At 45.3% G+C, this 26,858-nt stretch overlaps 1 protein-coding gene and 1 long non-coding RNA gene across 2 annotated transcripts in view; one reads left to right on the top strand and one right to left on the bottom strand.

The window, feature by feature from the left end:
* LOC147035456 (uncharacterized) overlaps positions 1–6,109 on the top strand; it is a 36,567-nt gene extending 30,458 nt beyond the window's left edge. The window contains exons 2-4 of the long non-coding RNA XR_015062518.1: positions 5,159–5,378; positions 5,548–5,757; positions 5,977–6,109. This is a non-coding gene — a long non-coding RNA (uncharacterized LOC147035456). The remainder of the gene's footprint in view (positions 1–5,158; positions 5,379–5,547; positions 5,758–5,976) is intronic.
* LOC147035455 (peripheral myelin protein 22-like) overlaps positions 6,006–26,858 on the bottom strand; it is a 48,012-nt gene continuing 27,159 nt past the window's right edge. The window contains exons 2-5 of the mRNA XM_085898735.1: positions 20,736–20,836; positions 20,026–20,131; positions 9,524–9,664; positions 6,006–6,975 (exon numbers count right to left, since the gene is read on the bottom strand). Coding sequence (XP_085754861.1) covers positions 6,818–6,975; positions 9,524–9,664; positions 20,026–20,131; positions 20,736–20,836 — 506 coding nt within the window. The 3' untranslated portion in view covers positions 6,006–6,817. The remainder of the gene's footprint in view (positions 6,976–9,523; positions 9,665–20,025; positions 20,132–20,735; positions 20,837–26,858) is intronic.

Genomic DNA, 26,858 nt, shown 5'->3' with positions numbered 1-26,858 from the left:
TAAGTGGTTGTTAAGATGTACTCAGTTAAGATTCCTACCTAATGATGCAGTGTTCCATCATTGGCTGTCCCGCTGTGTGCCCATTGTGGTGGGTTGGATTTGTTTGGGAAGTTAAACATCCTCTCATCTCCTGATCTTGCTATAACACCCCTCCCTCAGACCCCACCATGATAGGCTACCTAAGGAACCCATCACAAAGATAAGCAGGGAGAGAGAGAGACAGAGACACAGAGACAGAGAGACAGAGAGACAGAGAGACAGAGAGACAGAGAGACAGAGAGACAGAGAGACAGAGAGACAGAGAGACAGAGAGAGAGAGAGAGAGAGAGAGAGAGAGAGTGACAGAGAGAGAATGAGAGAGAGAGAGAGAGAGAGAGAGAGAGAGAGAGAGAGAGAGAGACAGACAGTGATGCATTCACAGCACGTGTGATGGAGAAAAATCCTGGATTTGAGGAACTTTGATCCAACACCGAAAATCGATACAAAGGAAGCTGCAGTAAATGTGGTGCTGCACATCCGCACGAGCGTCGGTGCTGTCAATCTATATGTGAATAAGTGGAGATGTAGATCTGCTTCAGCGTGGTTGGTGCTGTAGATCTTCATGTGTGTGGTTGATGCAGTGGTGCTGTAGATCTTCGGGTGTGTGGTTAGTGTGGTGGTGCTGTAGATCTGAAATGTGCATGGTTTGTGCGTTGGTGCTGTAGATCTGAAATTTGAATCAGTGGTGCTGTACATCTTCACATGCTTGATTGGTGCGGTGGTGCTGTCGATACACATGTGCATGGTTGGTGCGGTGGTGCTGTTGATACACATGTTCTTCATTGGTGCGGTGGTGCTGTCGATACACATGTGCATGGTTGGTGCGGTGGTGCTGTAGATCTCATCTGCATGCACGTGGTTTAAGTTGATAGACTATTCAATTGATGTGGTGTAAATGTTGCGCAGGCGTGATGGGCCGAATGGCCTCCTCATAAGTCCAAGTTCCTTGTGTGTTTCAGCTGGACAGCTCATGATTTGAGGCACAAACCTCACTTGATGTTTCTCGATGTGAGGGTCCAGTTTACCGCCGACAATGAGGTGCAGATTCACATTGTGCACCAAAGCACCATTCCCATTCCACCAGTCACGGTTTCTCTCCTGACCTCAAAGTCCCCACAAATGATAACTTTTCTTCATCGTGGGACAGCTTTCGCTTTCTCAAGGATGATCGTGCAAGTCACAACCTCGCTGGACCATGTAGTTTAATCGAAGACCCTCGTCTTGAATCTCTCATCCTGAATCTTCAACCATTTTTAGTGCAATGCAAAGGTCTATCCGATACATTCCCTCAATTTGAGCGCCGTTTTCATTCTTTTGTTCAAAGGGGTGGGAGGGGGATTTGATGATCTTAGTTAAACTGGGCGTCACATCTGCCAACATTAGTTGGTGGACGTTAAAGATCCCATGGTGTCCTTCATGAAGAGTAGGTGAGCTACCGCTGGCACCATGAACAAATTACAAATTCCTGCCCAAACCAGCAGAGGGCACTGCATCAGCAGCACAGCCGTACCCTCAGCCAAAGATGATGTCCCGCACGCAGCCTTGTGCTGGATACGAACGTCGAAGAAGAAGGGATCGAGTTTATTAAATAAATGAAAATTCCATTTGGGGCACCAGATGGCACCAAACCACCACTTCAACATCATAACACCACAAGCCCAAAGGAAAACAGGACAATCGAGGACGAGTCGGCCTTGGCTCTTCTGTTAAGGGAGTTTGTTTTTCCTTTTCTGGTCTTCTCTTGGAAGGACAAGGGTAAGTAGAGAGTGCAGTCCAGGAATGGTGGAGTTATAAGGAATGTGGAGAAGTGGAGGGAGGAGGAGAAGATTGGGACCATACTCTGTGCAGGGCGTTGGTGCTTCCTCAGCAGTCTCCTTGGCTATTGGACACAGTCCTGGAAGGGTCGCCACTCCGACACAGTATACCAGCATGCTGGCACTCATTTTGCCAACCTCAGAAGGATGACGGGCTGAGTCAACCCCACCTGGTGTTAATTCAACAGCTGAGCGGAATTTGAACTCAGGACCCTCGGATCCAAAGCCCGCCACCCTAACCATGAAGCCAACACCAGGCATAAGTAGAGGGAATGGTGGTAAAATCCCTTCACTACGTGTAAGTATAGTAATAAATAGAATCCACCTTTGTTTTGACAACCCTTGTATTTTTATCTTCACAATTCTTGACAAAACCGGGAGGGGGGAGGGGGAGGGGTGGGGATGGACGGGGACATTGTAACCGGCTCCATCTGTCTTTCCGCCCGTCCGTCAAGCAATCTCCTCCTACACGGTTGTGCAGAAATTCACCAAACTTGGTAGTTGTAATCACCGCATGACGCGAAAGTGCAAGAGCAGTGTCATTTTTTGACCCCACCCCAGGTGGTGGGATCAAAGGGTCATGTCTTAAAAATCCAATTGCAGGCACGTTTTAAACATTTCTAAATTAAACTTGGTACATGCAATCAACATTGGGGGACGCATGAAATATGTAATGATTTTTTTGGATTTGATCCCCTGGTTCATGCCCCGTGGTTGGGGTCTCAGGGTCACAGGGGTCAAAATTGTGTGAAAATTAATAAACACAAAATTTGATACTGGGTCATTCGTCGTGGAACTTTTTGCTATCTTTTATCCTTGCTTTAGGTGGGAGGTTTGGGGATTTGCGATGATGCGTCCTCAACTTCCCTCGAGTTTATTTTCTCAATACGTTTCCACCCATGAACTTCCTTACATGCAGTTGCCTGCAAAAGTATTCACCTCCTCCCAATAATGCCACATTTAGATGAATTAATTTAGAAACAATTTTTGCACATCAACTTTTTTATTCATAACTGAAGAGATTAAACTAAACATTGTTATAGTTGAAGGTTACATGTCAGGAATACCCTCAAAAAACATGTACAAATCAAAATTCACTGGTTGCAAAAGGATTCAGTCACTGAGGTCAGCACTTGATGGAAGCACCTTTTACAGCAATTATTGCTTTGAGTCTTTGTGGGTAGGTCTCCACCATCTTTGCACAGTGTCATGGTGAAATGTTTGCCCATTCTTCACGTGAAAACTGCTCTAATTCTGCCAAGTTTGATGGGGATCGTCGATGGACTGCAATCTACACGTCTCGCCATAAATGTTCAATTGGGTTCAAGTTCGGACTTTTATTGGGCCACTTAAGAACTTTTATTTTCTTCTTATTGAGCCACTCCAGTGGGGCTTTAACTTTGTGTTTCAGATCATTGTCCTGATGAAATGTGAATCTCCTACCCAGTTTCACATTCATGGCTGACTCGAGCAGGTTTTCATGAAGGATTCTCCTGTGCTTTACACCATCCCTTCTATCCTGACAAACTTGATAGTGCCTGCTGATGAAAAGCAGCCCAACAACATGATGCTGCCACCACCATGCTTGACAGAAGGGATGGTTGTTATTGGGTGATGTGCAGTGTGAGGATTGCACCAGATGTAACATTTTGAATTTAGACCAAAAAGTTACATTGTTTGTCTTGTCTGACCACAAACCTTTTTCTCCACATGCCTGCAATATCATTAAAGTGCTTTTTTCACAAACTACATACGAGTTTCCAGATGCGTCTTTTTCAGTCATGGCTTCGTTTTGCCACCTGTCCAAGCTTTGTGAAGGGAATTTAAGTTAAACTACTGAATACATGCAAGTGAAAGCTATTACACTTATTTTGTAACCTTTCAAACAAATAATTTTCTCCTGAAGTTATTTAGGGTTAATTAGGCAAAGGGTTTAAATATTTATCCAACTGAGAATCATCTGATTTTTCTCTGTTAATCCAACTTGTTCACATTTTTATCTGCATTTTTATCTTTAGCTCTATCACTTTGGAGTAGTTTGTGAAGACTCTATATATTAAGTTGATTTGAAAGCATCATGAAATAAGCTCAGGTGGCAACAAAATGTGAAATCTTTGGACGGGGGGGTGAATACTTTTGCAGGCCATTGTACGTAATTTGTCGATATTCCTTAACTTTACGTGGCAACAGATGCGAGACATGTTGACTTTCAGAGGAGAATAATTACATTCATCTGCACAATACGGTTAAACAAATGTAAATAACCTTGTGTGCGAAACCAGGTGTGACTTAATGCAGTATTATTAAATCTGTTTCTTAGTGGTTTGTAAACATCCAGGTGTGATGATTCATGAGTATGCGTGTGTGTGCGTGCGCCCTTGTGTCAACCATTGGAGCCCATTTCGTGTGTGTGTGTGTGTGCGTGTGTGTGTGTGTGTGTGTGTATGTATATGTATGTATGTATCCCTGTCAGGCCATTGTGCGAGTGCTAGGCATGATAGATACTCACTATGTAAACATAAACCATGCTGGCACAGCCGGCCTCATCAGCTTGCTTGGTCTGGCATGCTCAATTGATGGGGCCATGTAAAGAAGCCTTTTGTTTCTGTTTGAGATGGTTTACACAAGCACAGGTTAACTTCACATATGTAGGGAGCATGTCGGAAGAGGTTCATGGCGTTGAAAAGGAAAATATCACCGAACATCACCCGACATTTTTGCGTTAACTCTTGATGTACTATACTCTGTTCCAGATCCTTGGTTCTGCCAAAACAATTTCTTGGCCAAGGGTTATACTTGGTGGTTTGCCTTCCCTCTCTCATTACTCAGGGCAGAAATTAGTAATTTGTTCTGAGTGCTGGCGATAGCTCACCCACTCAATGCGCAGAAAGAACATCATGGGATCTTCAACATCCACCAAACTGATGCTGGCAGACAAGATGCCCGGTTTAATGTCCATCCGAGGGACAGTACACACATTGATGAATCGCCGTGCCTGTGAAACACCAGGCAGGATGAGTTTATACTAGCTGGGTCAGGATTCAAACCCAGGCTAGACAACTTTAAAGCAACTTTAAGGAGAGTGTGCTTACCTCTCGGCCACCCTGTCAGCCCTTTGTGTTACCTGCAGTCACAATATGATCATTCTGCACACGTAACTCTTAAATGGATGTCGTGGTGTTCTCTCAATGCCCAGGATGTATTTTGAACAAGATGAAACCCACGGATATAAATGTACATGCATTTGGATGAAAGAAACAATGGTTTGATTCCCCATGTGTCTGTAAGTTGCTATTTCGTGAAAGAGTGCAGGTGTCATGTGGAGGTCCAACAGGAGAATCGGGGAGTGTTGTGGAACCCCACACCATGCCCATAGCGAGCTCTGTCGAGGTTCCAACATCCCTGACGACCTCCCAGAGAAGGACGTTCACCAACCCAGCCTCTCCGACATGTCTCCGGTCCATCTCACCCCGCCATGCCTCTTTTATAACTGCCGGATGAAACAGGCCTCACCTATCCGGAAAGGTGAGCTTGCCCCTCAGGTTAATCGAGAACCGTGAGGAATAATAATAAAACGATAATATAAATGGGAGGTGGGGAAAGTAGGAAATCGGATCAGTGGAGCAAATGGTTGGATTGTTTATCTCCGTTACATTTGACGCACGTATGCCCATTCATAAAAGTATGTACGCAGATAGGAGCAGTTTGTACATCAAGAGGAATACCCAAGGAGCATGCTGTGTTGAGCTTGTAAGATCATGGCAGGCGTTCTTCGCGCCGCTGGATCACCACGGTGGTTGGCAGTGATTCTTCGTGGTGAAACCGAAGTGCTAAATCCAAACGGATATACGCTTGCACAGACATCGGGATCCCCACAGCGAACCTGACGTCATCCACTGGACAGGTGTGCTTTGGCCAGAGACACTAAGCAAAGCACTGTTCCTTCGCATCACTGCACCACGCAAAACTTATCAAATCTTCCTCTGCCACTGCTTTCTCTTGTGCTTCACAATTATCTTCACGGTACCAATGTTTGTAACTGCCACTACTGCTCACTGTACCCAGGAGCACGTGGCGGTGTTATGATCGTCCAAGAAAGGGGGGATTTGTTTTGTTTCTGCAGGTTTGCTGAACACACGGATAACACCTAAATGCAGGCAAGACTTTTATTTATGCCGCCATGATGTGATACATCTGAGCAGACACAGCGAGACATTTCACCACGACAAGCGGTATCCAGGTGAGTCCTGCGAGGCGCCAGTGTACCTGTACTGCTGTAAAAACGTACGGGTGTTGTACAAACAAATGGGAGTACAATGTATAGTTGAGTCCTTGGTTCACAATTCAAGTATTGTTGGTTAATAAAGTATGTTAATCGGTTGATTCTTGTCTATCCTAACCAAAAAAAAAATTAAAAATAAACCCAGAAGTGTAACAGTAAACCATGTAATCAGGTTAGTGCCCCAAAATGTACATTAAAGATAATGTAGAGCCACGTGACATGGAGAGTTGCCAACGTGCTTGTGTGTTGTTAAAATCCAGTTTGCAGCACCATTGAATCATTTTGCAAGAGGGAAGAGGTGGTGCACCAAGCTAATATTCCACTCGATCAAGCTGAGCATGCTGTTATAGGCACTAATCTATGAGCAGCGTTTACGGGGGGGCACGCGTACATGAGTAGTTCAGCGCTTTTGTATTCATTCATAAAACCATTTGTTAAACCTCAAAAAAAAAAAAAAAAAAAACCAAAAAGGTGCTCAATGTTTTACGTAAACACGAGTTTCATGGACCAAGCATATTTACAAACATGTACAACGCAGACAGTTACAACGGACCCGTGAGAAACTTTTTAAGGTCAAAGATTAGTCTCGGAGGTTAAAAACACAACTCAGGTTGCACCTGTAAAAGTAATCGAAACAAAGTGATGGGGTGTCGAGGTCTGAAGGTGGTCAATCTGCGAACAGCTATTCCTTCTTTCGTAGGAAGCAGTAAATGGCTCCGCTGAACAAGGTCAGGGGAAAGGACACCCAGGCCAGGATGTAGGAATAGCCCGGAACACCCACCTCCATCAAGGGCTGGAAGTAGCCCACATAGATGGAGGCAGCACACAGCACGCAGATGCCTTCGTGAACAAGAACACAAGGCAGGACATTGGTTAAGAACACACAACAAGCTGGCTTCGGTTCAAGTATCGCAAGCCATAACCACCATCAATACCTTACCACTCGGCGTGTCTCTCATTTCAAACTAGCACTCAGATTTCATCCTGAACGTGTACCGAGTACCGACCAGTCCGTTCCCTTATGGGGACGCCTTTCTTTTGGCCTGAGTCCACATTAGTCCAAAATATGAAGGTGTACCGGCCCTTTCCGTCATGGGGACTTTTTTTTTTTTATTCTGCTATGAGACCACATTTGTCTGAAGCCTGAAGTTTCTCCAAGCCACATGTAATGCTGCTTCCATTCAGTCAATGTAAAGTCCACAGTTGAAGGCCTCAAATGAGAGTTTGGTAGCCATAACCCAGCTGACCATTAAAAAAAAATAACCCCAAAACAAGAAAAGTAACAACAGAATCTTCATCAGTCATCTACAGCCTGAATAATCTTCTTCCATCGAACATGTATAGCTAAACCCCTGAACTATTTGTAACTTTTAACAAACATTTAATTACCTCGACTGCCTAAGGTGGATGGAGGTTATGTATTCACCCCTGTCTGTCTGTCTGTCTGTCTGTCTGTCTGTGAGCAGGACATCTCAAAGCCACACACCCAACCTGTCCATCAAGAGTCGTCCGAATCGGTCCATAACTTTTTGAGATATCCTGCTCACAGACAGACAGAGGTGAAAACATTCGGTGGCGGAGGTAACTATATCGCTCATTGGACGGTTGGCTGGTGTCAGAAAGATGACCTTGGGAAAACTTTTCTGCACCAGTCGCCTTTTCTTCGGACTCCATGTCCGATACGGAGCATCAATGCCTTCCACTTCCTTAATTATTGGCATGAAGAACTTGTTGAGTGTGGCTAATGCAAGACTTCTTTTTACTTTGTAGTCATACTCTGATTATGTCGTCACAGAATTTATGGTATGCATCCATGTATCCTGTCTGGATTGGTGTCGTTGGTTTTGGCAGGCTTGTTAAGAAATCTAGTGTACTCTTTGTAGCACCGGTTGTGGTACTGTAACTCAAGCGCAACCAAATCCTCACCGTCAATCTGTGGAAGCTGAATGGAGTCTTATTTTTACCGAGCTGCTTGCAGAAGCTGACCTCCATGAATCTGTTCGCATTTAACCAACCTTATAATGAGCTCTTTCCAGAAATGCAATCTTGTTTATACTTGTTGGAATGGCATAGTAGATAGATCGCATTCATCTGGAAACATGTGTCATCCGTTCCAAGTTCTTGCACCAGTTACTTTTTCAGACCGAAGCACTTGCCTAATGTGAGGCTCTCTGGTGCTTGGTCTCCCCCCCCCCCTCCCATAACCCCCCTTCCGCTCATATAAATATTGATCGCTCCCTTATCTGGACTCGGTTGCATCGGTAAACAAGAAAGAGCAATTCGAGATTGCAGACCCTCGACAGGATGTGTGTAGTGTGGTGTATTTTGCGTGCTGGTGTGTCACGTAATGAATAATACAGTAGATGTAGTTAACATGTTCCAACAGGTAATTATTACGTTTATTTTTGTGTATGATAATTAGTATGGTGGATTATTTTTGTACCCATGACCTGACCCTGGGTACGACCAACACGTATGCTAAATTTGGTGGAGATCGGCCCAATCCTGTTTTGTTTTTTTTCCATGATTTACGGACGTACATGCTGTGATGCACGTACACACATACAGAGAATTGCCTTACCTCCGCCACCGAAGGTATATGGGAGATATGTTTTCACAACTGTTTGTCTGTCTGTTATGGTTATGCACGGATTCGGATGAAACTTGGTGGACAGGTTGGGTCTGTGACGAGGACTAATTGATTAGATTTTGGTGAACAACTGGATCTGGATACTATAGTTTTTCAAAATGATTCTTCACAATTGATTGATAGCACCAAAAACGATATGTAGCATGATATTTCAAAAAGTTGTGGATGGGTTATGACAAAACATGTTGGACGAGTTGGTGAGGTGACAAGAACAAGTCAATTCGATTTTGGCTCAGGTCCGGATGCAGATCCGGCCTATCAGTGGGATGCAAAACGTAAACTGTTCAGCCTGGTGGAGGTATGCGCTCTGTTTGGGTGTGTGACAAGGACCGAGTGCCGTTCTAGTTTTATGTGTGATTGTGTGCACCTCCAAAACGTTGAATGTGAGGAATGAACAACTTCAACAAAGAGTGCGTCTTCTTGATCTATCCAAAGTCTCGGGTCTTGGAAGAGTGAAACAACAGAGGATAAAAAGGCAACTAACTGACAGTATCAACACAGTTGGACAAAACAAGCAAGGGAATGAACAAACAGGAAGAGAGAAGAGGGGTATTATGAAGGGTTAAAGGAGGATGCCATGAAATGAAGCTATACCATCTGCTCGAAACCCAAGAGGGAAGGGTTGGATTGAACGTCCTCAGGAAGTCAGTTCCACAAATGGAAGTAAAGCATATCAGCTGTCCATTGCTAATGCTGATGAGCAACAGTGGTATGCCAGCAAACTCCACCATCACTTACATGCCAAAAGCTGCAGTATGCCAGTGATGTAGAACCGGCCACCCTTGTGTAGTGTGAACAACTGGCAGATGAAGGCAACAAAGGAGCTCAGGCAGAACACGACAGACAGAATCATGAGCCCTTGAACTGCCCGGATCCAGTCTGTGGGGGATAACCAACAAAGTATTTACCCACCTGCACCATGTAAATTATTCGATATCTAAGGTATTCTTTCTTCTAACTTCAACTGTACAACTTAAACAATGAACTTGCCAAGCAGTCTCTCTAATAAGTAATGCCTTAACTAAAGCATCTTTTCTTTTTTTTTTGCAGAGTGGAGAACACACCTTAGAGTTAAAAATAATACATATTGCTACATTGGAGGGGGTATGTATTAGGTTGAGAATGTTAAGTTGGTATGCTCCGCGTACTTGTGTGGGTTATTATTTGCCGACACTTTGGCGTTAAGCTATGTTGGCAGCTCAGATGTAGTTTCCTTTAATTCGGCCATTCATGAAGCACATTGCTTCGGCACAGTGGGTCGGCGTTAGCAGAACCTGCCGACATTGTTGAGTCTGGCTCATGAACATTCAAATATGTATACTGCACATACATACAGCATATCTAATATGTAAAGCTCTTTCTAACCACTGAATGACTCACTGACTGATATTAAAGATCGGTACGTTCCGGGTGATGTAGAAAGCTGAAATGTTGTGTGCCGATGGACATTGAAGCCAGTACACAACAAAAAGTCACAGAATCATCAGATAATATCCATAAATGAAAAAAAATGCAGGTGAGTGACTCGAGACGATGGGGAAGCACGGTTCATATGCTAACACAATATGTAAGCATACCCTGCTAGTATATGCATATACCTACTGTATACATACATGTATGTATGTATGTATGTATGTATGTATGTATGTATATATATATATATATGTATATGTATATATATGTATATGTATATATATACATACATACATACATACATACATACATACACACACACACACACACACACACACACACACACACACACACACACACACACACACACACACACACACACACACACACACACACACACACACACACACACACACACACACACACACACACACACACACACACACACACCTGGTGTTGGCGCAGTGGTTAGGGCAGTGGCTCAGGATCCAAAAGGTCCTGAGTTCAAACCCCGTTGAGCCACTGAATTAATACACCAGGGGGTTCACTCAGCCTGTCATCTTTCCGAGGTCGGCGAAATGAGTACCAGTGTACTGGGCCGGTGTATACCCCGGTTAAAATAGGTGTACCATATCCCTGTGTCGTAAGAGGCGACCAGGGTTGCGTCAGGAAGGGCATCTGGCGTAAAACATGTGCCAAATCACAATGCGGATCATATGGATGATCCGCTGTGGCGACCCCTAACGGGAGCAGCCGAAAGAAGAAGAAGAAGATATATATATATATATATATATATATATATATATATATATATATATATATATATATATATATATATATATATATATATATATATATATTTACGTTTGAGGGGGGGTATGCATTCAAAGGGTAATTAGGATGTTTAATTAGGTATGCCATGCTGTTCGAGTTTACCAGGATCTCGATGTAATAAGTAGCAATTCAGTGGTGATAAGTTGTCTAGTAAATGTCCATTTCTTTAAGGGGGAAATGATAATTGTCACGTAATTAGATAGGGAGACGGGTTAGGGTAAGTGTGTCTGCGTAAACCCTTTTAGTATTCCCTGGAGGCTTGCCGTGACGTCACAGGACAGTGCTGCGGATGGCTCCGCCCCGTGATCACGATTGGCGGAAGGCGACGGCGGAGGGCCAATAAAACGGCTCGATTGGAAGTGACGAGGACTCGAGGATAAAAAGGTTCTGTTCGGGGAAAAGGGTTGTGGAAGAAGAAGATCGATAAAGAAAAACCGTTTTGGTGGAGGCTGTTGGGCTGGGAGCGTGCTCTATTGTTGCGCTGGTTCGTTCCTGGATTCATCGTGTCTCGTGGCCTTGCTGTGCCTCGTGCCTCACCTCGGTTGGCTCTGGGGTTCTGCTGGCTCGGAGTGCGGGGTCGAACGGCGGGCGGACCTGCCTCCCTCTCCTGCTCGCAACTTGGTGCCAGAACTGCCTCCCTGGCGGCTGTGAGCGGACTTGGGCCGACCCAAAAGGTCGACAGCTCCACGGTGTCTCCTGCCCCTGACGAGCGCAACGCCAGCTCGTCCAACGCCAATCCAGGGACTGTTGCGGCTACACCACGGGCCAGCCTGACCACCAGGACCAGCTACGTTGTGTGTGTGTGTGTGTGTGTGTGTGTGTGTGTGTGTGTGTGTGTGTGTGTGTGTGTGTGTGTGTGTGTGTGTGTGTGTGTGTGTGTGTGTGTGTGTACCTGGCGCCTTAGAGGGTTTGAGATTTGTATATCCATTGGAATTGTTTGTGTTTTCCCCATGCCCGAACCCACACCACCATCCCATCGAATCGCCCTGGATCCCTCCTCTTGCCGAGTCTTATTATTTCTGGTTAGAGAAATAAACGTTATTAACTCAGTGAAAAGCGACTCGTGCCACCTTCCTCGTCCCGTTTGCGGTAGAGCGATTAAAACCGCCATCTTTGGGTTATAAAAAATAAACCGCCTCCATCGTTTCGACTCATTCTACGTTGGCGGGACTGTTCAAGTCCCGTGGACGTCACAATATATATATATATATATATATATATATATATATATATATATATATATATATATATATATATATATATATATATATATATATATATATATATATGGGTTTTTTTCTTTAAACTCAAGAATGTCTCTCACCCGTAATTGGAGGGAATAACCAATCAGCTCTCACCTAATCAATTACCCCAGGTGGTTAGGATTTCAATAAATTAACCCCTATGTTCTTCCAGCCAAAGAAAGCTGCATAAAGCAACCAAGAAAAGCTACACAAGGTAAGCCCTTTGTGTTACACAAGGTAAAAACAACATATTGTTACGGATCTGGAAACCATATGCATTCAAACATACAGATATCCCAAAAGTCAGTTATTCCGTTAAGTACATGTGAAGAGAGGTCCGTTCCTATTGTCTACTGGGAGAATCAAAGGTGTGCATTGCGATGTTTTTTTTCGGTAGGTTATTAAATCTTTACGTCCAACAACCATCCCATCCCTCATCACGATCCACGACCCACCCGCTGTCTACTCGCACCCTGACTTGCTGAGGCAAGATCTTGCAGCCGTTCCTTGTCGCTTCCACAAACGTTCCTTTTCAACATTGTAACTCTTGCTCGACGAGTGCAAAAACGCGTGAAGGGGGAAGGGGGAGGAGCGAGGTTTTCCCCCAACAATGCCGAGACCCCACCCAGAAGGGGCGGATCCGTGGTGGCCCTGTCCAATCAGGGCGGACGGTGACGTCTGTTCCACCGAGCCCCTGCCCCGTTCGGGGAGGTCCATAAAAAGACGACACCATCCTCAGTCTTGAGGGGAGTTCTTTGGAGGAATGAGTTGGTTGGTGTGTCGTGTGTACTGAGCTTGAGTCTGAGTTCAGTTCACTTCAGAAGGAGTTCAGCTCTGTGTGGGGCATTCGAGAGCATGCGTCAGAGGTTTATTGGAGACGGGGCATTCGTTGCTGGAGTCTGTTGCGTTCGTGGAAGTTTTGCTGGGTCCTGTCCATGACCCTGACCCCCGCCCTGGGACTCCGACTACTCCTCTCAAGTTCCTCCACGGACACAAGCCCCACGCGTGTGACTGTGGGCCGGGCTGCACGGCCATTGGCAGGTGCCGCACCACGGAGCACCCCACTCCAACGTGGAGGTACCCGCCGAACCACGACCCCAGTTTGTCTCTCCCTGGCTGCAGGGGTCCTAATAAAACACCTGGGTTTTATTTTCTTCTGTGTGTGTGTGTGTGTGTCTGCGTGTGTGGCGCTGCCTCTTCAGTCGAACTGCTTAAGTGTTTATTTATGATCATTGTGAATTCTTTCTTGTATATTCCACGATAAGTCTTGCTCTGTGTCCTCCTTATTATAAATAGATTCTTGTAGAAATGTTCCCAGTTCATTTCCGTCCTTTCTTTCATTGGTCCAGCATGGTTTGGATCTGAATTTTGGCCGGGTCTTTGTTCCCGTTAATCTGCTCATCCGAGCCGGCACGGCTTTGGCAGCTCCGCTCGACTGCACCCGAACCGGAGTTGGTAGTCGGTAGTTGGAACTCTACCGCAGTCGGTGACCCGGTTCGAGCAAGACGTGCCGATGGCGTGGATCCCCGGTAGCCGAGACCACGTGGATACTTTGGTAAATTGGGTCCAGACAAAACGACCCCACACCACACGGTCGAGATATTGGCGTTCCACGGTCAGTTCAGCAACCCGCCCGTTCACGGAATTATCCGAGAGCGACGGACTACAATTCCGGAGAGTCCGGTGGGAATCGACGTAACTTTCCCCACCTCGCGGTCGTTCTCGCCACCGGACCTCCGGCCCGCAACAATATATATGCAAACATATAGCTTTTATATAAGATTGGGGCGGTTGGGATTACACTTTTTAAAAGAGGAAGAAGAAGGTGCTTCCAACCAAAAGTAAAAACCTAGATGGACTCCGCTAATTTGAGCAAAAATGCGAGGGCAGGCCCAGTCTCGGGCAAAGTTTCGCCCGCTTCATCAGGCACAGTAGACCAGTCTATTGTGCCTGATGAAGTTGGCTGCAAAGCTGGCGAAACGTTGCCCGAGTCCGGGTCTGCTCTCGCTTTTTCACTCAAATTAGCAGAGTCCATTGAGTTTTTTTAATTTTTGGTTGGAAGCGCCACCTTCTTTAAAATATATGTATGTATATGTATATGTATATGTATATGTATATGTATATGTATATGTATGTATGTATGTATGTATGTATGTATGTATGTATGTATGTATGTATGTATGTATATATATATATATATATATATATATATATATATATATATATATATATATATATATATATATATATATATATATTGAGCCTGGTGTTGGCGCAGTGGTTAGGGCAGCGGCTTGGGATCCAAAAGGTCCTGAGTTCAAGCCCCGTTGGGCCACTGAATTAATACACCAGGGGGTTGACTCAGCCTGTCATCCTTCCGAGGTCGGCGAAATAAGTACCAGTATGCTGGGCCGGTGTATACCCCGGTTAAAATAGGTGTACCATATCCCTGTGTCGTAAGAGGCGACCAGGGTTGCGTCAGGAAGGGCATCCGGCGTAAAACATGTGCCAAATCTCTTTGCGGATCATACGGATGATCCGCTGTGGCGACCCCTAACGGGAGCAGCCGAAAGAAGAAGAAGAAGAAAAAAAAATATATATATATATATATATATATATATATATATATATATATATATATATATATATATATATATATATATATATATATATATATATATATACATACACATACATACACTACTGGGCAAAAGTTTGAGAACACACATTTTTCCAGTTTTTACTGAAATTTAAGCAGTTTAAGGTTTCAATGTAATCTGAAATTAAAGCATCGAACAAATAAACAATTGCAGATATAAAAGAACTCATGGAATCGTTTTGTTGAACAAAATTTAATCTAAATTTTTGACTCATTAGCCACCTTTTGCAGATATAACAGCCGAACATACCCGTGATGTTCTTTCTGAAATGGAAATCAAATATTGTTCGGAAAGTTCTTCCCAACACTGTTGCAGAAGTTCCCACAAACGTGTAGCACTTGAGGTTGCTTTGCTCTCACTCTTCTATCCAGTTCATCCCAAACCAGCTCAATGGGGTTTATGTCTGGAGACTGTGCTGGCCATTCCATGATTTGAAGCCTACCGTTCTTTTCTTCTAAGGTAGTTCTGACATAGCCTGGAGGTATGTTTTGGGTCATTATCTTGCTGTAGGATGAACCCCTGACCAACGATGTGAAGACCAGAGTGTATTGCATGGCACTGCAAAATGCGGTGGAAGCCCTTTTGATTCAGGGTGCCAGTCACTGTGCAATTCGCCAACTCTGGATCCAGCAAAAGAGCCCCAGATCATCACGCTTCCTCCTCCATGTTTGACAGTTGGTGTCACACACTGAGGAACCATCCTTTCGCCTACTCGACGGCGTACAAAAACCCGGCATGATGAACCAAAGATTTCAAATTTTGATTCCTCGGTCCATAAGACCTTCTTCCAGTTTTCAATAGTCCAATGGCGGCGCTTCATTGTCCAGGCAAGACTCTTTTTCTTATTTTGCCATCTTAGCAATGGCTTTCTTACTGCCACTCGACCTGTCAAACCTGCAGCTCGAAGTCTTCTCTTCACAGTTGAAACTGAGACTTCCTTACTTCGACCAGTGTTAAACTGTTTGAAGCTGCTGTCCTGTGAGCCACCTATCACGCAAGCTGTTGACTCTCAGAAACTTGTCTTCTGATTGTGTTGTGGCTTTGGGTCTGCCAGACCTCTTCCTTTCAGTTTCCTCCAGTTTCCAAGTGTCTTTTGATGGTGTAGGAAACTATACTCACTGACACCTTGGCTTACTTTGCAATTTCTCCAAAGGAAAGACCTACACTTTTAAGGGTTATAATGTTCTGTCTGTCTTCCTTTGTTAATTGTCTTTTTCTCACCATTATGATAGCAATACAGTAATCCCTCGTTTCTCGCGGGGGTTACGTTCCAAACCCTCCCGCGGTAAGTGAAAATCCGCGATGAATGGACACCTCCACAAAACACGTTTTAAACACATTTTAATCTCAATTAAACACATAAAGAAAACATTTGAAGCATAAAAATGCTTACTGTAAACTCAGTAACGTTGCAAAAACATTGTGATGGGCAGTTGCTGGCGTTGTTTCTTCATGGTGGTGAGGAGAGTTTTCGCCATTGTTGCTAAGCGTTCAAGTGAGAGGCCTTCGTCGTCATGCTCCTGCGATGGATCAGATTGTTCCTCCTCCTCCTCCTCCTCCTCCTCGCATGCAGACTTCGTAAGCTCAGCCAAATCCTCGTCCGTTAATGGGTCAGAGTTGGTTTCGATGAGGTCATTCACTTCGTCGTGCGCCATGTCGTTGAATCCTCCTCCTAGAATCTTCGCCAGCTTGACCGCCTTATCGATTGCCGAATGGTGAATTTCGTCTGGAGAAAAGGCCTTGTATTCGTGGACGCATTCTGGCCACAGCTTCTTCCAACAGACGTTTAAGGTTTCTTTTTTCATTTCTTGTAGAGCCTTCTGAATTATTTGGAGACACGTTGCTATCGTGAAATCACGCCAATCCGCCCTCAGAGAAAAATTGTCGTCGGAATCCATGGCCTCCACGAGGTGCTGCAGGGCGTTGCGAATGTAAAGCGCTGATGTTGGCTTCGTCCTTCTTGATGTAGCGTATGGTCGATTCATTCAAACCGTAATGGCGCCCAACCACGGCAAACGTTTTTCCTTTGGGCGGCATCGTAGGGCTTGGAGAAAAAAAACGTAGAAAATATCTGTCGTTTACAAGCGAAACACTCAAGACAGCGAGAGTGTGCCTCGTGGGCAGCAGCCAATCAGCACCAAGGAGAAATGAATAGCGCTCTCTGTCTTTGTCTCGTGCGTTGTGTCGACAAACATACAAATTTTTATTGTTTGTTTTATTATGAAGATACTATCGAGCGCCACGCGTTATAATTTATTGCTTAAATAATTTATATTTTATATATTATTACCGCGATGTACCGGGGGAATCCGCAGAAAAAATTAGTTACGTTCCGAGGGAAAACCCGCGGTGAACCGGGGGCGCGATAGGTGAACCGCGATGAAGCGGGGGTTGACTGTATACTACTTCCTGCAGTGCAATATTGTCCTAATAATGCTTCAGAGGGTGTCGCAACACAGTCTGTTCCAGCACTGCTTTTATACAGACAGAAGATTTGTAACTAATCAACAAAAGTTTGGACACCTGTAAGAATTGTTTTCATTAATGTTCCAGGCTTAATTTACTTCCATTTCTGCAGAACAGCTGCAGTTACTTGTTCCCTGAAAAGGGCCTTTTTTAACAACTCTGAAAATTACATTATTTTTCAGTTTTTGGTAACCTAAACTTTTTTTCACCCTCTGTCAGTTTAACGCTTAGCTTTGTACCATTTCAGGTTATTCATTGCACTTGAACTGCTTAAATTTCAGGAAAAGACTGAAAAAATGGGGGTGTTCTAAAACTTTAGACCGTTAGTGTGTGTATATATGTGTGTGTATATATGTGTGTGTATATATGTGTGTGTATATATGTGTGTGTATATATGTGTGTGTATATATATATATATATATATATATATATATATATATGTATATATATATATATATATATATATATATATATATATATATCTTCTTCTTCTTTCGGCTGCTCCCGTTAGGGGTCGCCACAGCGGATCATCCATTATGATCCGCATAGTGATTTGGCACATGTTTTACGCCGGATGCCCTTCCTGACGCAACCCTGGTCGCGTCTTACGACACAGGGATATATATATATATATATATATATATATATATATATATATATATATATATATATATATATATATATATATATATATATATATATATATATATATATATTGTTTTGGTTCTAGGAACCGTATGCATTCAAACATACAGCTGACCCAAAGTTAGTTATGCCGTTCAGTATATGTGTAGACAGATTCCCTCCTCGTGTTTAGTGGGAAATCGAAGAGGTGCGTTGCGATGTTTTTTTAGTTCGGGTAATAAATCTTTATATCCTATCCCCCATCACGATCCACTGTCCACCTGCTGTATCCGAAGGCCCGTTGGCCGGGGCAAAATTTTTGTGTTGTGGCTTCTTCTTGATGAGTCCAGACACACGTGGAGGGGGGTGGGGGGGGTTCTCCCTGCAGGCCAAAATCCGCCCAGAAAGGGTGGACCCATGGAGGCCCTGTCCAATCAGGACGGACAGTGGCGTCAGCTTCACCAAGGCCCCTCCCCGCTGAGAGAGATCTATAAATTACAAAGCGATCCTCAGCGTAGAGTCCTTGGCTGGGAGATAAATTACGGCACCATCCTGAGAGGGTAGAGAGAGAATTATGTGTGGGTCGGCCGTGTTAGCTGGAGTCTGAGGTTGGAGAGAAACAGCGTTGGAGCAAGACAGTGGTTGGAGTGAGACGGTTGGAGTCGGGGGTTGCCAAAGAAAGAAGGAGGGTCGTGACGCGGAGGGTCTGCCTGCGTCTCGCCTCAGCAGCCCATCTGTTGCACTGGTTCGAGGACGCCCGATCTTGACCAGGTCTCTCGTGGGTCCTGTCGGCGGCCCTGATCCCCATCCCGAACTCCACTCTGCTCCACCCGGGCTCCTTCGCAGACACGGTCTCCGTGCATGTGGCTGTGGGCTGAGCTGCACGACCACTGACAGGTGCCGCATCACGGAGCATCCCTTCCCTCCAATGTGCAGGTACCCCAAAGGAACTGTGACCTCAGCTCACCTCCCTCTCTGGCTGTGGGGGTCCTTTACAATACACCTGGGATTATTTTCATCTGAGTGCGCGTCTGAGTGTGTGGCGCTGTCTTTAAGTAGAACTGTTTAAGTGTTTGATCATTGTAAATCTTGCCTGTATATCCCACGATAAGTCTGCTCTGAGTCCTTTTGTAAGTTGATTGTAAATAAACCATGATTAGAAATGTTCCCAGTTCGGTTTCGTCTTTTCCTTCATTGGTCCTGCATGGTTCGGATCTGAGTTTAGCCAGGTTTTTATACCCGATAATCTGTACATCCGAGCCGGTACATTCTTGGTGGGTCCGCTCGGCTGCATCCGAACCGGAAAGGTAGTCCTGAGTTGGTAGTTGGTAGAGTGATCCGGTTTGGGCAAGATGTACCGAGGGCGTGGTTCCCCAGTATACGACACCGCGTGGTTAATTAGGTAAATTGGTTCGAGACAAAAAGACCCTATGCTACGCGGTGGAGGTATTGGCGTCCACTGTCGGTTAAGCGACCCGCCATGTCACGGAAAAACGACATAACTTCCCCCACCTAGCGGTCGTTCTCGCCACCGGTCCCGGCCCACAACAATATATATCCATCCATTGGGACCATACTCTGTGCAGAGCGTTGGTGCTGCCAAAGCAGTCTCCTTGGCTATTGTACACAATACTGGATGGGTCGCCACTCTGACACAGGATACCAGCATGCTGGCACTCATTTTGCCAACCTCGGAAGGATGACAGGTCGAGTTAACCCCACCTTGTATTAATTCAACAGCTGAGCGGGATTTGAACTCAGGACCCTAGGATCCCAAGCCCACCATCCCCTAACCATTAAGCCAACACCAGGTAGTTGGGTAGGTAGGTGTGTGTGTTTGTGTGTTTGTGTGTTTGTGTGTATGTATATACATATATATGGAGTACATAACAACATAACTCTCCAATTTTTTTTATATTATGTTACATACATAATGTTCCAGCAATCTGCACAAGGTGCACCTCCAATTGCCCTCTCCAGGTTTTACGTTTGTTCATACCTCCATCTGCATTCTCATATGGGAGATCATGGCGGATCCAGCTGTTCTTAAGATATTGGTGGAAGAACCACAGATCAGTGCTGTTGTCATTCATGTTCCACCAGGACTATGGAAGAAAAGGAAGTACATGGTAAAGCATAAACATCACCCTGATTAGTGCAACAATCATCCAATATGGTTTCATCAGAATGAGCTATTTGTAAACTACAGGGAATACTCAGAAGGTTCTGATGACCATTGTGGGGGGGACCTGCAGTGCTTGTGTTCCCTCCATTATCGGTTATAAACAAAAAAATAGAGAAAAAACATCGAATGGATCAATAACACACATAATGTCTTGGGACGAACTCATTCACAATCTCGAGCTTAAAAGATCCCCCTTACCCAAACTCCTCGGTTCTCCAAGTTCTTTCCTCACCTGGTAACATCCATACTTTATATCCAAACTGCTCCCAACTGAAACCGACCAGCATTGTACAATGTTTAATACTTCGACCAACTGACTCCATCCCATGGGTTCACAGTATTGAGCTGAATCATTTGACGTCATCTGCCGTTCCACAGGCATGTGGCATTATTGTCTACATGGCTTACCACCTTGTCTTTTGACTCCAAAATAATCGATTCTAACAACAGTAACAGTGTGCACTGTGCACAGGCATCAAGGCTTCACAGACGTTGTATCAGTGGAGTAAAGATAGCTGGCTCACACTGTCCACTGTAGCTATGATGAGGAGCACGATGGGCGTGATGTGCAGCAGGAGAACGACAAAAAGCAACAGAAGCATCTTGTCCAATGGAGACTTTTCACCTGTAAAAGAGAAACGGGGTGGCGTGCGGTGCTCAGATAAGCTCAGAACGCAACTTGGTTGTTATAGTTTTGTTTTAACATGTTTGTTTGAACCTCATGGTTAATTAAAACATCACACTCGGGTTGTTTTTTCTCAAAGGGGACTTTCCTGGAAGTGAAGCCATTCCACGTTGCATTGTACAGGCATGGGTTTTTGAAGTTAATAACCTCCACCACCGAAGGGGGAAGGAGGTTATGTTTTCACCCACCCACCCACCCACCCCCCCCCCCCGTCTGATTGTTTGTCTTTGTTACTTACAAAATCGAAGATTTTTCCAAGTACGAATATTGGTCAGTCGATTGTGTTGTTCTGTGTGTTTGTCTGTCAATCGCCCACAGGTCACAATTCTAAACTGATCGTCATGGAACTTTATGGTAGAGGTGGACTCAACTGAGAAGCCTCTTGATTTTGAGGTCAAAGGTCATCTTGAGGTCAGATTTCTAAAATCATTTTTCAACGGATTGACTTGAAATTTGAGCAAGATTTGCACATTGCATCACTGACTTGAAAAACAACTAGAGGTCAAAAGGTCAAAAGTCAACTCAAGGTCAAACTGCGAAAATCGTCAATTTTCATCCGATTTACTTGAAAATGAAAGCGTTTTCATAGTTCGTTACTGAATTGGGAAACCAACTATTTTTGAGATCAAAAGGTCAAAGGTAAACTCAAGGTCAAACTTCTAAAATCATCAATTTCAATCTGAAAAATAATAAATTTTCATCCGATTGACCTGAGATTTGATTAAGATTGTCAATTTTAATCTTAATTGACAACTTGGAGAGGGGGTGGATTTTGCAAACATCGTGCTCAGCATGACGTCTTTTTCTTATGTGTTTGTTTGTGTGCAGGATATCTCAAAAAGTTGTGGACGGATTCGGATGAAATTTGGTTTTGAGGTTGGGTGTGTGACAAGGTCGAACTGATTAGATTTTTGTGAAGATCCACATCCAGATCCGGCCATGAAACATTTTTAGTTTTTAAAGTGATTCTTCACCATTGAGAGATTGGGCCAAAAACGATATATTGCATGATATTTACCCTCGCCATAGGGCATGGTATTGTGTTTGGGTCTGTTTGTTTGTTTATTTATGTCTGTCTGTTTGCTTGCTTGTTTGTTTGTGTATTTGTTTGTCCACACAGAACTTTCGTGTTTTTCTCTGCAACAAGGTCAGGTCAGGCCAGGTATGGGAACATGCACTGGGGCAGCACGACGCTGCATCCACTTTCCTCCGGTACTCCAGGGGCCTCCATCTGGCCAACCCCCAGGCAGATGCTTGGCCCATCCCGGTGTCCTTGAGATGCCGATCAACCTGCTGTAACCACGAGGCACGTGGATGGCACATTGGCCTCCTCCACTCGTGAGACTCCCTTGCTGAGAGAATCTGGTGAGCAGGATCAGCATCAGGAAAATGAGCCACATGTCCATACAGCTGCAGCTGATGCTCACGGACTATGCAGGTAACAAATCTCATTTGAGTCTCAGCAACCGCTCATTGGACACAAAGTCCGACCAGCCATAGCCAAGGATTCTCTGAATAGACCTGGTATCAACAGAATCAAGTGTCTGTCTCAGATCTCTGGTCAGGGTCCAAGTCTCACATCTGTAGAGCAAGACTGGAAGCACCAAGGACCTGAAGACTCGGACTTTCATTGTGCTGCACAGGTTCCGACAGTGCCACACCCCATGATCCAGTGAATCCATGACTCTCCATGCCCGACCCAGACGTCGATTGACCTCTGGCTCACAGGCAGCAGAGACATGAAAATCACTGCCAAGGTAAGTGAATCTCTCCATGACCTCAACCTCCTCACCACAAACAGGTACAGACAAAATAGCAGCATCAAAGATGTCACTGAAAGCCTGGATCTTATTTTTGACACAGGAAACATGTAATCCCAGCGGCTCCGACTCCTCATTCAGCACCTTGAGGGCCCCCAAAAGGATATCCATAGTCTCCGCAAAGATGACTGCTTCATCGACAAAATCAAGGTCAGAGATCTTGCCATTCCCAAACGATGCACCGCAGCTTGATCTCTCCAATATCCTCCCCAGAATCCAGTCCATACAAGCGCTGAAAAGTGTGGGGGCCAGTACACACTCCTGACGAACTCCAGTCACAACTGGAAATAAGTCGGAGATGGCATGAACACATCTCACAGCACTCAGTTCCAGAGTAGAGTTCAGACATCAGATTGATCAGTTTTGGTGGCACCCTACAAAGACCAAGAATCCTCCAGGGGGCAACCCTATTGATTGAATCAAACTCTGTGCAGAGATCAACATAGGCTGCAAGCAGCATCTGCTGAAACTCCTATCTGCTTTGGCTGAGGACCCCAAGAGCAAGGATATGGTCAATCGTTGACCTCTTTGAGGTAAAGCTTGACTGCTCTGGGTGCTGGTGCTCAAGCAGATGGTGGTGAACCCTATCAAGAATTATCTGAGCAAAGACCTTGCCCAGCACTGACAACAGCATCACTCCTCAGTAGTTGTTGCTTTCCTGGCGATCACCCTTCCCTTTCGGAGAGGGACAACAAGGCCCCTTTTCCAGTCAGTTGGGATGATGCCTGTGTTCCAGGCAGAGCACAAAACTGCATGCAATGACATGAGCACAACATTTACACCAGCCTTGAGAAGTTCAGCATGGATGCCACAGATCCCAGGAGCTTTACCCCATTTCAACCTGTTCACTGCAGCCTGTGTTTCCACAAATGAAGGTGGTCACAGTTGATCGGAGGGTTAGCAATCGGGATAGTAACACCCCTGACATCCAACTCGACAGTTTGTGAATCAGCCTGGTACAGCCACTCAAAGTAACCAGCCCAGCAGGCCTTCACTTCAGACTCCTCTGTTAAGAGCCCACCACCCTCTGCTCTCATAGCAGTACACCAAGGGATGGGCTTGGATGAACACAATGCATGAATTCCCCTGAAAGCAGGATGAGAATAACTTGACCACCACAGGTGATGCTCTACCCCCTCATAGATTCCTCGCACACAGGCCTCCTCGTCCACCCTCAGCGCACGCACAGTTTTACGCCTCAACTCTCTGAACAGCTCAGCTCTGCCATTACGCCTGGCCCTATGACTATGGTCAATGGTGTCCAGTGTCTCCTGAGAGACAAAATTCTTCTTCGTTCTGTGGTAAGTTCCAAGACATCCACCGGCAATACCAAGGATGGTGGTCCAGAAGGCACTCCGGAACTTTTCAGGATTCCCCAAAGCACCCAGACCCCCAAAATCCCCACTCAGCATGTACACAAACTCCTCAGCAACCATGTCATCCTTGAGCTTGCCAACATCCAGCTTTGGCTGGGATGGTGCCATTCTACCAGATTTAAGCTGCAACTTCAGAGTTGCTACCACAAGCCTGTGGTCAGTATTGAGGAACTGAGCACTCCAGTAGATCCTGCAGTTCTGGATCATCCTCCAGCAATCATCAAGGAGCACATGGTCAATCTCCTTTGCCACACCACCAGCGATGGAATAGTCCAGTGATGAGCCTGTGGGTGCTGAAACCATGAACCAGCCACCCTAAGTCCATGACTTCTTGCAAAGTCAAGGAACTTAGTGCTATTCTGGTTCACAGTTCTCGACCCATGGGGACAAACACAGGTCTCATAACCATCCCTATCAGTTCCACTCGATGCATTGAAATCCCCAAGACTAGAAGAGTATCTTGCTTGGGGCACTGATCAACCACAGACTCGAGCGTGGCATAGAATGCGTCGTTCACGGTGAGATCACTCGCCTCAGTCGGAGCATAAACAGAGACCAGGGAAATGACACCCAAGGAGTGACGAATCCTTAGTCTCATAATACGCTCATTGACCGGTGTTACCTCAATTATCATTGGAGTCAGATTATTGGACACAGCTGTATAACTCCTTGGACATGTTAACCATCAGAACGACCAGACCACCCGCCATGAACTCGCCACTATCCGGTCTCCGAACCTGAGAGTGCTGCAATACCGATGTTCAAACATTGAGCTGAGATGATAAAAGAGACAGGTGATCATCCTCTCTTCGAGATAGGACATTCCAGGCACCCACCCGAAGGGACTGCCTCAGGTTAACCCAAGGAGACCGCCGTCTGGTGGACGACACCTCAGCACCACCCTGACACACACTACCGCAATCTGACCCGGGAAGGTTACTCCGTTGTTTTCCTCCTCTCAAAGAGTGGGGGTATCGAAGACTTTGCCTCAATCCCCTCATCGGGTGAGCTGCCCTGCGAAGGGAAGCTGCACAGGAGGTACTCCCATGAAGTGGGTTTTCAGTTTTCTTTGCGTTTTCATTGTGTTCTGTGGAGTGAAGGGTTTTATGGTGGCCAGAGTGCAAATCCTACCACCAAGCTCCTAAAAAAAAAAGTATCCCAACTACAGGAGGACGTACACAGACACAGTTGGGCACTAGAAATGGATGGCCGTTGGCTCACAAGGAGCCCTCTTCCCTTTGACAGACTTAGTTTTTAATCGTGCTCGGTGCCCATGTCCATACACCCTCCTCACCAGAAAACCTGGTGGAGGAGATGTTTTAGTCGCTGACAACCCGACCGTGAAAAAGGTACGTACAGGTTTACATGGTACCTGTAGCAGGCCACAGATCTAATCCGGCTTGACCTGACACCTTGACCTGATTTGTTATTCTTTATCCTTTACTTACTTTACTTCACACACATGACCTGTCCTTCACGCATGTATGCACGCCACAGATCTGAGCGACAGAAGCTGCTCATTTGCTTGTGCGTGTCATTCCACATTCAAAACTCACACCATTACCAAACCAACGCTCACCTCATACCTTCTCCTGACTCAGATCACAACTTTACCACATTCCTACAATCCCTTTATAAAAATTCCTACATCAGTCGAAGCTCGTCACCAACCGCCACAACCACTACGATGGCCCAACTACCTCGCCATAGCTCACCACATTGGATACCTCAACCATGTTTATCATATGACTAGTAGAAAATGGATTTCAAACTCTTTTGTTTCCTTCTTCACTGTTATTCGAAGCAGAATCATTTTGATGACACATGAATCGTAATTAACGCTCCACCGCATGCCTGCCTTCCCTTCCTCTCACCTCATGCTGTCTTCCCTTCCCACACCCCTCCTCACTCCCTCACCGCTCCACACTCCCCTACCCCTCCACACCTTCAATCTCCCCCCTCTCTCCCTCTTCCCCACTGTCCTCCCCCAATCCCAAATATTCCGTCAGCGAAGCGACGGGTGGAATTTCCTGGAGTGTCTGTCTGTCTGTCTGTCTGTCTGTCTGTCTGTCTGTCTGTCTGTCTGTCTGTCTGTCTGTGCGCATGCGCATATACATACAGACAAGCAAATACAACCCGTCGCTTCGCTGACGAGAATATTAGTGGTTGTGGGGAGGAGAAGGGAGGGGAGGGAGAAGAGGGGCGAGATTGGAGGTAAGGTAGGGGAGGGGAGAGGGTAAATGGAAGGGGGGGCAGTGGAGGGACGGACGGAGGAAGGGGTGAAGAGCATGGAAGGGGAAGGGGATGGTGAGAGCGATACCTCACCAAACGTTTCAATACACTGCGGGAGGGAGGGGTGCAAGGATGGGTTGAGAAACAAGAGTTAGGGGTGGGGGAGAAGGAAAAAAAAAAAAGAGAGAAAGAAAAGGGGTGGAGGTGGCATAAGCAAATACAATTATATGTTTTGCTTAAAGACCAAACACACACACACACACATACACAAAAAAATCTCATGTCAGAACAGTTGTACACACAATGACACAACAGAGTTTGTAAAGTAATCTTCTGGCACATCGGCAAAAGTTTTAATAGCCCGGTTCCAGAAAATTTGTGGGAATGTGAACCAAAAGCAAACACTGAAAACATGGAAGTGCTGCTCACGTACGACCTTATGATCCCATCGAGCGTGAACATCGAAAACATAGCATTGCAACCAGATGTCATACTTAGGTACAAAAAGAGAAGAAGGCATTGCTAATTGAGGTG

Source organism: Eptatretus burgeri, chromosome 1, assembly GCF_056783735.1.
Source record: "Eptatretus burgeri isolate ZD-2024b chromosome 1, Ebu_testis_v1, whole genome shotgun sequence".
In the NCBI taxonomy this organism is placed as follows: Eukaryota; Metazoa; Chordata; class Myxini; order Myxiniformes; family Myxinidae; genus Eptatretus; species Eptatretus burgeri.
The sequence above is the reverse complement of the archived record's forward strand: the minus strand, read 5'-3'. Positions and strand labels throughout refer to the sequence as shown.